This window comes from Trichoplusia ni, unplaced genomic scaffold, assembly GCF_003590095.1.
Source record: "Trichoplusia ni isolate ovarian cell line Hi5 unplaced genomic scaffold, tn1 tig00001457, whole genome shotgun sequence".
Classification (NCBI taxonomy): Eukaryota; Metazoa; Arthropoda; class Insecta; order Lepidoptera; family Noctuidae; genus Trichoplusia; species Trichoplusia ni.
The window spans coordinates 70,661-83,786 of record NW_020800126.1 but is presented as its reverse complement, the minus strand read 5'-3'; the positions used below and the strand labels follow the sequence as shown (position 1 = coordinate 83,786).

Sequence of the window (13,126 nt, the reverse complement as noted above, 5' to 3'; positions counted from 1 at the left end):
TCACAACAGCGATACATTCAGTAAGGGTTCGCAGGGAATGCAACATGCCAATGCTAGACAAAAGGCATCTTCGATTCAGCCACATTTGACTACTGAAACGATGTTTTCGGTTCAGAAAAGAGAAAAACCTTTTTGGTTTAATAACTATTACTAATAATGTATTATCGTTAAAACAAATGAGAAACGTACTACCTACTCATATTTTTACTTTTACACTATAATGTGGTCTTCATTTTGTGTACTGTACAATTAATTTAAAAGCTCAATTCTCAACAGTGGTAAACAGAGGTTATTATTTATGAATGTTTACCGTCTAGGCCAGAAAATCGAGTGGCCCACGCAATTAAAACACTAAATTATAGTTTTCGATAAATGTTTAGCGATAATACCTAGGTACTGTACCGAGTAACATAATAACACGCATTGGTCTGACTGAATTAATAATACTGCATTACGAATTCCAAATTGCGATGCGTATCACAGATGTCATGTGCGTCGATGTTTCTAATTCATTGATTTTAGTATGTACTGAACATATTGGCCGCATTTTGGCGCAGTAGCCAAGTAGCCTACATACCCTCATATGCACACAAGGCTCGGTTTTCAAAAACTCCATTACGATCATAAAGGTCATTCAAAATGTAATTTTTATTTTATTTTATTTATTTTTAATTAAAGTCGTGATTGCTGAGTTCCTGTCGGTTCTTGTTTTATACAGCAAAAAGCTAAAGTAAAGTAAAATATTTAAACCCTCTACCTTTTCAATTGTTAAATATTTGCAATTAAGTCTACAAAAGCTAAGACCTCCATTCAGGGATTGTGTAAGACGTTCACTTATTATGTTTGTGAGCAGTAAGGTCAACTTCACGGAGATTCCGGTCTCTTTGTCGATTTCTCAATTTTATTCACGCTTAAAACAACAAAAAAATCCATTTGTTCTTTGCAGTAACTTTTTTTATTTATTTCTAAACATTCAAGCTATTTATTACAATAAATTAAACTAAACTTTAATTTGTTCTTGTTTCAGCCTAGGTTTGCTCGGGAATGAAGTTCTTAATTATATGTTTTTCTATTAATCTCAAGAAATCATATGACCATATGTCACACTTAGTAGATTGATTGAAATAAAGCGCAATGTAAATGAAGACCGGCCATGCCTTGCGTGTTTCAATTTTTTAAAAAGCAAAAAAAAATCTTATTTTTAGTACAGTGGATAATCATTAAATAGCAACCCTGTTCCTTATTTTTGTGTGTGGTAATGTTATGAATGAACGTCAACTGTCAAAGTAGTCTTCTTAAGCTTCTCATAGATGGCAGTGTTTATGTCATTCGAACAAGGATTTCTTACTATCGATATAAGTTTGTCGATAGTTTTTAAGTTTAGTTAAGGTTTTTATTATTAAAATTCATTCCTGTGATATTTATGATACTTACCAATTATTTATTTATTACGTAATTCTAGATAGTTTTAAATATATAGGTACCTAAAAAGTAAAAAATCTTAATAAGGATAGACGAACATACGCTTTATTTATAGAATAAATCCTATGCATGTTTTGTGGAATGCAATGTACGTTTAAAATATATACGTCATAAAATAAAAATATTTTTTTTAAACATACAGTTTTAGAAAAGTGTCTGTTAGAGTTAAAAAAATGCATATTTCCCTAAAAGTAAGCTCCTAGTCTTAACTTTCTCGACTAATATACTTATACTCCCTTCTATCGATATCACAAGTCGATCGAATGGACATTGTGCAACACTATACGTGGGCGGTGAACATGGACAGATCGATCGTAGAAGCGATTCTTGCTTGAAGCGGGTGTTTATGATGTCAACATGTATTTCAAACACTTATTATATTTTACGTAAAGGAACCTGTGAATGAAGTAATGTACACTAAAAGTTTACGAGACAAAATACGCCTAAAACTCGGACATCAGATGAAAATGTTGTTTTATACACGTCGTTGAAGGAAATTGTTTTTATTCGTGTTCTAAGTTTTTATTTCTTCGCGATACTACGCGGTGATAATGAGTGTCAAATTTAGCGTTTTATTAGTGTTTAAATAGTGTTGATCTGGTGTTATACATAGGAAGTGGTTTGGAGACTCGCAAACATGGATATCAGGGAGAGAATTGCGCGTTTCTTTCACACGCGTAATGTGATGGCGCCGTTCTCCCGGTTCTACCGGGCCATGGTGCTCAAGATGAACCAGCGTAAGTCCTACAAAGTACCTAAGACTTATATATTGTCAAACTTACTCCTAGACTTACCGATATACTTTACTTTTCACATAAACTTAAGCCATCCAAGCCCAAGTTTTCCTAAATATTTTAAAAGTAGAAGGCTCTGAGGATATGGATTGATATTTTTTTATGACACTGAATACTGAAAAAAATACTGCTACCTTCACAAGCAAATAGCGAGGCATCACAGAAATTACACATTAGTGAAACATACATAGAATAAGAAATTTATTTTTTAATAACAGTATAGTTTTTGTGCTTAAAATAATCTCGGTACTTTCAATGTTTATGTGTGTCATGTAATGATGTCATCTGAAAACCGGCCGATGTCTGTTTTTCTTGTTTTATGATCTGCTGCCAAGTCTATGCATAAATAAACAAACAAATGTTTTTTGTTTACAATCATAGTAGACACAAGTAACATAAAATGTTCCCATTTTAAACAGATTTTCTATTTCATAACAGAAATATGTTCATTTTTTAAATTCAGTTGCCAAGACACATACTCAATTCATCAAGGAATGGATATAATTATGTTAATTTACTTTATTGATCTACCACTCTGGCAGGCTTTTTTCTAAAATGACGCATGTGTTTTCAATTGACTAAGGTTTATTACTTCAATGAACCTTTATATTAGTAAGCAGCCACCCTCTTACTTCATCCTATGGATCTTGAAGAACATTTATGAACTGAGTAATAACTTCATTCTTTTAGTAAGTATCCAGCTAGGACAACCGACAGGGCCCACAATGCTCCAAAACTAATGTATCTTATGTACCTACCACCTAAGTACACATTGGTTTTTCCATTTAATAAACTACTTAAAATTCTTACTAATACTACAATGCAACCTGAACCTAAAGATAACAGGTTTTGTGACTATAATAGAGTCATTAGTAATGATTGAATAATTAAAGAATAGATTAAATAAAATAGTTATCACTGTGCTCATTAACTTTGGTTTGTGAAATTGATTTCTGGAAAATTTAATGCATTTTTAAACATTAATTTATATCCAGTAATTATTGCACTATGTGCACATTAAACTATATTTTATGTTATTACTACCTAGGTAAAAAACTTAAGGATAACTTTCATTTAGAAACTATAGAATAGATTTATATATATATATATACTTTGTTTTATTCTTTATTAAATTCATGGATAATTTTATTATCCTTAACTTTTGTTGTGATTAATGACAAATGATAAATAAAAAAATATTCTTTCAAAGAGATTATCAATTTATAATAAATTGATTATAATGTCACATTATTTATGAATACTAACCTGGTATTTTTGTTACCAGAAAGGATTTGTTAATCACTTACATGGCTACTTTTATAGATTAATATAAATGACATTTGATTTAGGTAGTAGCCTTGTATGTTAGGACTGGTAATCATTTAAAACCATTTGTCATTCTTTCATTTTCACATATAAATAATTAATCAAAAGGAAAGAAAATTAGGAAGAAATAGAAATTATTGTCCTAAGTGTAGATTGTTTGGGCTGGCTGACAAACATAAGAAGAGATTTGCAGAAGTACACAACAAATGCTTCTTAATTTAAGTTAATGTTACTAATTATTGTCTAAAAACAATAATAATGAAATTGTGCTAGCCAGTTTGTGGAGACTGATCATAATAAAATTCAAAAAATTTCCCTGAAGTATGTGGGAATGCCTTTCTTTTAAATGACGAGTACCATACGTGCACGTCGTCCTTGAAGCCGGCCTTCGTGCCGCGCCCCTGACCGCACCGGCCGTTCTTAAGGTGTGATTACCATCAACCCATAAATATTTACTCGAAACCAACTTACTAACAACAACAAACAATTATATCAGGGATTACATGCGGAAAGTATAGTGCTAACTGTGCTAACGTTTTACTGCCGAGATACTTTCCTAATTAGTTTCTCGGTGCTCGTTTGCGTCGATAAAGGTGCGTCATATACATTTTACGAGGAAACGTTACCTAAATGTTTTAGGTACATGCTACAAGTACCTAGTGTGGTTTCCCAATGTGTTGACGGCACTCTACCTACTCCTACATCGGCGAGAACGAGCCACTTCCTTATCTACTCTCATTCACTCGCTTGGAACAGGTTTTTAAATCAGATTCATTTGTTTACGCAATATGATTATCGATAATATTATCTTGTCAATGATGTCAAGTGCGTTCGGAATTATTACTTTCTTACATTACAATAATGAAGACGTGAAAGGTTTAGATATCATATTATTCTGTAGCATCGCAGATGGTTTATGATCCTTCATAACAGGCGACTTAGTTACTACTAGATATACCTGAAAAATAGAAAGTGTGGAAAGAGGGTAGAGAAGATTATTTCCTTTGCAATGTGGCAGAAACGTCTCCGACGAAAAATATTAAAGAAAGAGCGTCATACATTTGCATGACCTGACTTATAAATTTGGCGAAAAGACTGCTAATAATAAAAAATATTTAATGACATAAGCATCATTTACGTACTATCCTATCAAGGAAAATAAACAAATAAAACATCTAGCCGCGCCGCGACTTAAGTTATTATAAAAGAATGCAAAGGAAAGCAATTCTAGTGGCTGAAAAAACCGCATAGAGCAGAAGGTGATTGTTATCTCTATACCTGAGTAAATTTTATGATACGTCTCGTTATATGTTATTTACCTGATAAAGTGTGACACACACATCTGCCTACAATCTACACGGTCACGTACTACCACCCAGCCAGCTAGGTTCATTAATGTTTTAATTAAATGCGGTTTTCATTCTCGCTATTAGTCGCCGAGTTAGAGCACAAAGCGAGAATAATGTTCATTATTACTTCAAATAATAATTTCAACGCTTTAATGTAGAAACAGGAGGTACGTTAATTGCTCAAACGCAGCGCGAAAATTGTTTTTTAAATAATACTGTAGGTTATATACTATTTTTTGTAAGGATATTAAAAGATCATTAGCACTGCTTATTAAAAAATACAAACGTAGAAATGCTCATCGTCCTAGCCTTTTCCAAACTATGTTGGAGTCGGTGTCTTACAAGGAGCGACTGCCTATCTGTCCTCCACAGACCAATTACCTGGACAAGACAACACTATAGCCCTTAGTTAGACTACTTTCTAGCTTCTGTCTACCTGTAATGAAAGATAGCTGAATAACAACCGGGGCCGGGGCCCACAAAGATGGTGACTCATCTACTATTTGATCCTGTTATCGATCCACTTATGCAGTTATAGCTTAGCCACGACCTCCTTTAATCCATTAATCTCCAAACTCCTCCGAAGACATAGTGCACCACCGACCTGAATCTATTAAATCACAATGAGTACCTATTTACTACAGGTTCAAGAAAAGTTGAATTGAACACTATGAAAAATATAACGTACACCGAATCCACGCAAGGTAGGTATTTAATAAGCAGACTTACGGATTTTCATTAGAAAGTTTTCAATGCTAGAGGTAAACGCCTCGTTTTTCTTATTTCATACTCTGACAGATTGACCTCATTGTAATACAATGGCGGCGATAAAAAATCTCGATGCCAATGATTTCAGATATCGCGTAGTTTACTTAGAAATGACATCATTTTTATTGGAAGGTGAAATAATACGAGAGGTTGTATAGGGATTGACATCACAGATGATGTCAAATCTTGGTGAACAGTTTCTCAGTGGCAGAGTGTAGTTATGTAGTCTGCGATGACAAAACTAATCGATAATATTTAAAATTGAACACCGCTCGACCTTTACCTCGATGTACGGTGGACCGCACAGTGCTGGTGTTAAGAAAATGAACTCTATCTCCTTGGAATAAATACCTTATCTACCTATTATATTACGCTCAGCTCAATCGCTACGCTATACTGTATGTGGCTAGCCACGTCTTGCATATTTTCGGACAATTATTATACAATGCCATACTTGCCCGAGGCTTCATTTGCATATTCCGCTACAGTAATCTAGTCTTATAAAATTTTTCAAGCACCTATTAAATTTGACAGCGTGGATATCCGAGTGGTAAAGGACAACATCACGCCAAATCCACTGAGCGCAGTGTGTCCAGAGTTCGATTCTCGTGTAGGATTACCTTTGTGTGATCCACAAATGCTTTTTCTGGGTCTCGGTCTCTTTGTGCATGAGACCCGAATGTTGGAAAACCTGTTTCATCGTTTTTTAGGCGTAAGATATAAGTAACTTATCCATATTTCGTCATAGACTAGAAGGTAAACTTATATCATTTTCTATTTAATTTTTTGTAATAATCAATTTACAATGACCCAGAAGTATCTAAAGTACTCGTTTGACCAAACATAAAATATTTCAGAATGGTATATTTTTCAACGGTCATGTAAAACCAGTCATTGAATATTCATCATCACTGTACATAACTGAACGTAGGCAGCCATTTGTACTTGTTTACTCGTTCCGTCCTAAAACAACAAAAAACCTTGTCCCAAAAATGAAACAAATCTTTTAAAATAATTACATCATGTTGGACTGTATCGGTGTTGTTTTCCAAGTGCGACTGTTTATAGCTACCACGTTTCGATAAGTAAAATTAATTTTCTAATAACAAAAACGTCTATTATAACTGGCATTTACTTTCGCTGGGTGTTAAAAATGTAAGTTATTCTGAGTAGGGCTTCTTCAGGGACAGTAAAGGCCTTGTCTAATTTAAAACATGCCAGTTTAAGGTTTCTTATTTAAATATTCTTCAAGGGTATAAAGCTAGGTAATCCGTGTTCAAGGCTTGATTTCCGCCGCGAGCCTCCCTCGCCGGCTAGATTATATTCTATTGATAGAAATCTCTCATAACCAACTCTTTTATGATCTTCCACAATCTAGGAAATAGCAAATACACACTTTATTAAAAATGGCGCCCCGACTGACTCAGGCCGCTATTTCTTTTTTGATTGCTTTCGAAGTATTATTTTATGTATTTTCATGTTTGAAATTATTTACTGATTCATAAATTTATATATTGTCACAAATGGATGTATAAAGTAATAATTAACAGTATTATCTAATTATTACAGAATTGTGTACTTACCTCCTCTCCTCGCTATTCTGTAGTCTAATTAAGATTTTGTTGCGTGCATTATAACTTCGTTCGGGTGAACATCAAGTACCTTACGTTGAACCATTAAAAAGATATTCTTGTTAATTAAATTTATACTTATAATCAGGATATCGCGCTCGTAATCATATAACGTACATACGTTAATTTAATCATAATCTGGTGGAAAATAAATCACATCATATCCGTCATTTAGTTCCTGGGTTGATAATTTCTGCTTTTAACAAGTTGATGTAATTCTGGATATTAATATGAAAATAAGATTAGTATGCACACACTTAACTATAATATTAATAAAGCTCCGTGCCAAAAAACCTCTCTTCTCCCGATCTTTCTGAGCAATTAAAGGATTAAAAAAAAGTTTTAAACAACCTTACTTTTGTTTTGCATTTTCCTCTAATTGCAGTTTTTCCGCTGCCAAGATTTCTTACTGCAGTCTGTAATGAAGTTATTTTTCTTTCTAGATGAAGATGAGGCGACGACATCGGGCCTGACAGATGGCCCGCCGCTCGAACAGAACAGAATCATCTTCGTGAACAGTCCGCAGCCGATAAAGTTTCTGAGCAATCGAATATCTACGGCCAAATACAGGTACTTACAATACATCGTGTTAAGAACTCCCGAAGTGATCAAATACATGCTGGGTCCGACTGGAGCAAATAGTTTGAAATTACTTCGAACCAAAATCTCAATGTTAAATAAGTCATTAAATAAAATTATAGTGGTTCAAAACAGCTTCAATCACAGGAATGCTTGACATAACTCTCAAACAAGCACTATAAACATGTTTGGATCAAACAAAACCTACGAATTTTAGTCAAACATCTTTGATCATTGGGAGGGGTTGCGTATAAATCTTGTCATTGAAATTGTCTCCTTCACGACTCTGTCAAAGCAGGGCTTTGAGCTCATTTTCCGCATTCTCTGAGAAGTGGTAATGTATGTAATCGAATACTCTGGAAACTAGGCGCATTTCCTGTTACTCTGAAGTCTGATCTTGTTACTATTCAAACGCTATGTTATAATCGGATATTAATTTTTAGTTACGTCGTATCTGCGTAACTCCTTTGTTTTGTATTTGCAAACTTGATCGCAGTTGCAATTATTTTTAAGCATAAGAGCGTGACCAACCATTAGTCAACGTATTAAAATAACTTTTCATTGATCTTCACCAGACGGTAAAGGTAGCTCGTGTGTGTCTATGTTCTGCCAATTTCGTATGTTCGCAATAAATGCCGTTTTCTGGCAATCGACTCATATTTATGAAGCTATTTTTCGTAAGAATGTCAATTTAGAACTTCGCTATCAGGATCTCGATCTTTCACGAGTGCTACTAAATGATTTATGTTCTATAAAAATTGTGAACCATTTTATTTCAACTCCATAAAGATTTCAAGTCCAGATGTGAACAATTGAATTACTCCTTTCTTTCCGAAGCTTAAAGATTGTTATGTTTTTCTAGATTTCGTTTATCCTTCACCGATTTGCGAAGCTGTTTGAAAATCGAAGACAAATTTCACTTTCTTAAAGCATGATTAAATTGAAACTCATTTTACACTCCGATTATTTTGATAACATTGTCTATTCAGTCTTAAAGATGAAAAAAATGTCTTCCATCAGATGACCATCTTGCATCTACTAACGTTAATAGTTGGTAAAATGAAAGCAAAGTTTGACAGCAGACAAAATGCTTTCCTAAACAGTGGAATATGGCTGCATAGTTTGAGCATAGTTTACGCGCCGCGCTTGGCTACCTGCCCGTACTCCGAATACTGATGTCACACTTCAGAATATATCGCCACTATCTCTACGACGACTGAACTACTACACGTACTACATGTTTTGGAAAGGCTTACTTTAAGAAGTTTTTACACTGGTAATGCCCTCGTTTTGTAGGAAGGTGCCAATTTATGTCTGACCTCGGATATTGTATGTGAGATTGCCTGGTGAATTGGATGATGATGAAAACTTTATTCAATGTGTTCTCGTTGATGACAGCGACAGCAATCTTTTAATTTGTCCAGCGCTTTTTAGTGTAATACAAAGTTTTTAAATTCTCTGTTCTTTCCTACTGTATAGAAGCCCTTTAAACTATTTCGAGCATCGCCTTTTATCCTCTTCATACAAATGCCCGTACTAATGGCACCGCTATGTGTTGTCGAAACGCGGTCATTTTGTCATTATTCCGTTACAAACTGAAGTACTCTGAACCACATATCATGGTCTCTGTGTCGCACGTGCTGAGTGCATGCAGGACGCCAGCAGGTGACTATAAGTGTTCAGAAGGTAGGAGCTGACTCAGAATGAGAACATCGTGGCAATGAATGTATGCCCGCTAATTACTTTGTCGCCTTATTTAGACTGCTCAAAGTTTCCATTCAATACTCCACATTAAAAATATATTGTCTTCTACAATCGTGGCTATTGATTGATTTTAAATTATAAAATCGATATTTGTAACGGAATTATTCAATGACTGCTATAGTTATACGTGGTTAGACACAGACTTAAGTGGTAGGTATGATAACTTATTTGTGATAATTGGAACGTGGTTTTATGTTGCAACGGTAATGTGACGTGTCGGTCGGCGCAGGCTGGCGTGCGACCGTGACACGCTGTGACGGACTATCAGCGGCTCGGCGTAGCTGTGTGACACTACTTAACGGTAGTTAGCGAACATTATCCAATCGCAATTGCCCGCTCTTTTCCGTAGTCCTCACTGCAAAATAAAAACGTGTATTTTAAAACGCAACTGTTATCAGTCAGTTTATTAAAGTTTTATTGAAGGTACCACGTCTTGAATTGTCTTGAACAATTAGAAGCACATTGTTAAGACACTTCGACACAGACTACAGTGACAGATCGTTCAATCCTAATAGGGAACAATGCATATCTACAGATGAATACAATGTGTCACCTGTCGTGGTGCGATGCATTATTAATTGTTACAAACTCATGATTGTGAAAAATTGTTTTCCGAGCGCCGCGGTCATAATATGTCACAATTGATAGGATTATGGGGAAATGAGATACTTTACTTCCGCCAGAGGGTTCGTGGCGTTTTATATGATGTATTGGTTATCTGATAAACCGCTCTATGTTGATGACATTATCAAAATATGAAAGTGTTCGTCGACAGAAGTGTGTCGTGTACGTATTTAATTGGTATTATTGGTATCGAACTTTTGTTACGATTTCTAATTCATTGAGGCTTCTTTCACTGGTCTCTTTTGACCTTCTAAATTGTTATTGTTTTTTCTATACAATACAATTCAATACAAATCCACTTTATTGCACATCAAAAGAAAACATTTGATACAGTAAATAACATGTAAAATGTACAAATTGGCGGTGTTATCGCTACTCGGCGATCTCTTCCACACAACCATTGTATGGAGTGGAATGATCTATTTTAGTAAACTGGAAAATAAAATGAAAGTTTCCTAATAAATAGTTTTATATGTCTTTTGATTAAGTATGATACATATTAGAGGTCTGTCAACTTCTAATACGCAGCAGATCTTCTTTATCTCATCCTAAGCGGATGAATCCTATCTCTCACCAGCCTTCACAAGACTGCCCATATTTTGGCGTTCTGATTATTATTTTTTTCTCGGCCTAGCAGCATTAATACTCTTCTAATTTGAAATAATATGATTATTTAAAAGCCTGTCATCACAATCCATCTCAAGGCAAACTAATGTTTCGGACAGTAAACAGAAAACAAATAATCACAGTCATCGTCCATCATTTGTACCGAAGCCAACATTTACGTTTGACTAACGACAAGAGCCCTAATTTGTTGGGAAAATGCTTTTGTGGTTCTTTCAGTGTTCTGTATGTGTGTTGTGCGATATCATCAAGGAATACACGGCGTCGGCTATATTATTATGCCAATAGAAATGACGTGACCTTGGCTATATATTTTATATTCAGTTTCACATTAGCTTCCTATCTATGGATAATTACTTGTTTCATGGATAAAATTAATTGTATCTGTAAAACTAGGTTTTTGTCTGGTTTGTGCTTTGGTGAGCATTTCCTTGTAAAGTAGCGTCCTTTCGAATAGTAAACTATATGCAAAAGCTTAGGTTCAGCTCTGAGACAATGTGAATGGCTACTAGTACTGATTAGACCATCTGGATGTTGTTTGCAAATTAACTGGGCTTTAAGTACAATAAAATTTTGCAAAACAGTCCTACTAAAGTGGAGGCTGCGCAAGAGTTCTGCTCTTATTTTTCAAGCAATTTTCAGCAGCCTGCAATCCTATACATGCCTATCAATAGACAGAGGCTAATTCAATTCACCTTTGTCCATAAAAAGAGTAAAACAATTTGAGCGTGAAAATAACTGTGAAACTGATTTACAGAATATGAAATGCTTATCGATCGCAATCCTAACTTATCGAATCCATCAACCATCAAAGTAATAGGCTATTGTGCGTTCACTAGCTTGAGATTTAATCTTCTGCGACAGCTTATTAGTAAGATCGCAGGGATGGCAACTCACAGGTCTCTACTACAAACCCAAGCCTGGTACCGTCTTTTCTAATGTTGAGGCGTTCAAGAGATATTATAGTTCCATATTTCGGAAGGCACTCAAAAATGTGGGTAATGCGCCTAATCTCTCTCCGGTTGTGTCAATCTCGGTGTAAGATTAAGGGAACATAGAGTGAAATAGACTATGTTCACTATAATATGTTGTCCCTTAGTGTGTTCCTCCGCGGCCGAAATCCGTCACGACAGGAGGTTTTTATAATACTTATCAGGACCTTATTATTTAATCGATATGTTCAACCATACAAATTACGTCAAACTTACGTCGTTATTACGTAAGAGAGATATGATATTACTGGTGAAAGATTCAGCGTAACCACAGCCAACTAAAATAAACGCCGTTTACACAAACTACTGACTAATTCGGTAGAGACGTTCGTGTGGTTGCCGGGCAGCTAGTGCGACTAGTAAAATAGTAATATTTAGTGAGATGCATCCGGTCAGACTGGAAGCGCACAATGTTACGTGTTAGCCAAAGACTTCCGTGATGCAGCTAACCAACTGTGAGAGATTATAATGATGTATTTGTTAAAGAATATTATGTTAGACTCTTGATTAAATGAAATATTTGATCATGAGTAGAGAAGAGAGATGTAATTTATAGTTTTTAGAGATCGATCAATTTTTTTTCCGTGAGTAGTTAAATAATTATGGTCTAGTCCTTTGAATTTGTTACTTGAATTAGTTGCTAATTATTTCGGCAACGATCTAATGTAAGGTATTCATTGTATTTAAATTATTTTTTATTTGTACTTCCTCAGTGAATGGCCAAGAAAAACACGTAGGTACTTACGTCTTTTTCTTAATTGATCTTAGACCTCACAGAGCCGGGCGAATTGGATCCGATTCTAATATATTGCCTTATTGATAGTGTATCTGCTCAATAGGGAGCACATATAAGACAAACGCGAATAAATTCGTATTTTTAAATACAGAGTCACAAAACCTGGTGTCTTGTTTCTAGTTTCCTTTTATAGACTTGGCACTTAATATAGTCTGTGTCCTACCTTTCTGTGTATACCGTTTTTCAAAAACGCGTGGCTTAACTTAGCCAGCTAACCAAAATCAATTCGAGTTTTCCATCTGATTATAAATTATGCATGAGTAGTCTTTACCGGTGATACAAGGGACAGGTATTTTTGATCCCGGTAGATCAATTGGGATTCTCGTAGGATTGTACCCAATTCCAATTTCCGCACGCTCCAAATGACATCGTGTTGTTGTGGGGCACCGACACCAGC

General features: G+C 35.0%; 1 protein-coding gene across 5 annotated transcripts in view; it reads left to right on the top strand.

Annotated features, from left to right (window-relative positions):
* Positions 1 to 13,126, top strand: part of LOC113507302 (probable phospholipid-transporting ATPase IA) — a 71,592-nt gene that overhangs the window by 39,425 nt on the left and 19,041 nt on the right. For 4 of the 5 annotated variants that reach the window (XM_026890161.1, XM_026890157.1, XM_026890159.1 and 1 more), the window contains one exon: positions 7,794 to 7,920. In XM_026890161.1, coding sequence (XP_026745962.1) covers positions 7,794 to 7,920 — 127 coding nt within the window. Of the gene's footprint in view, positions 1 to 1,746; positions 2,220 to 7,793; positions 7,921 to 13,126 lie in introns of those variants that run through there. The other variant, XM_026890160.1, reaches the window with a different exon arrangement.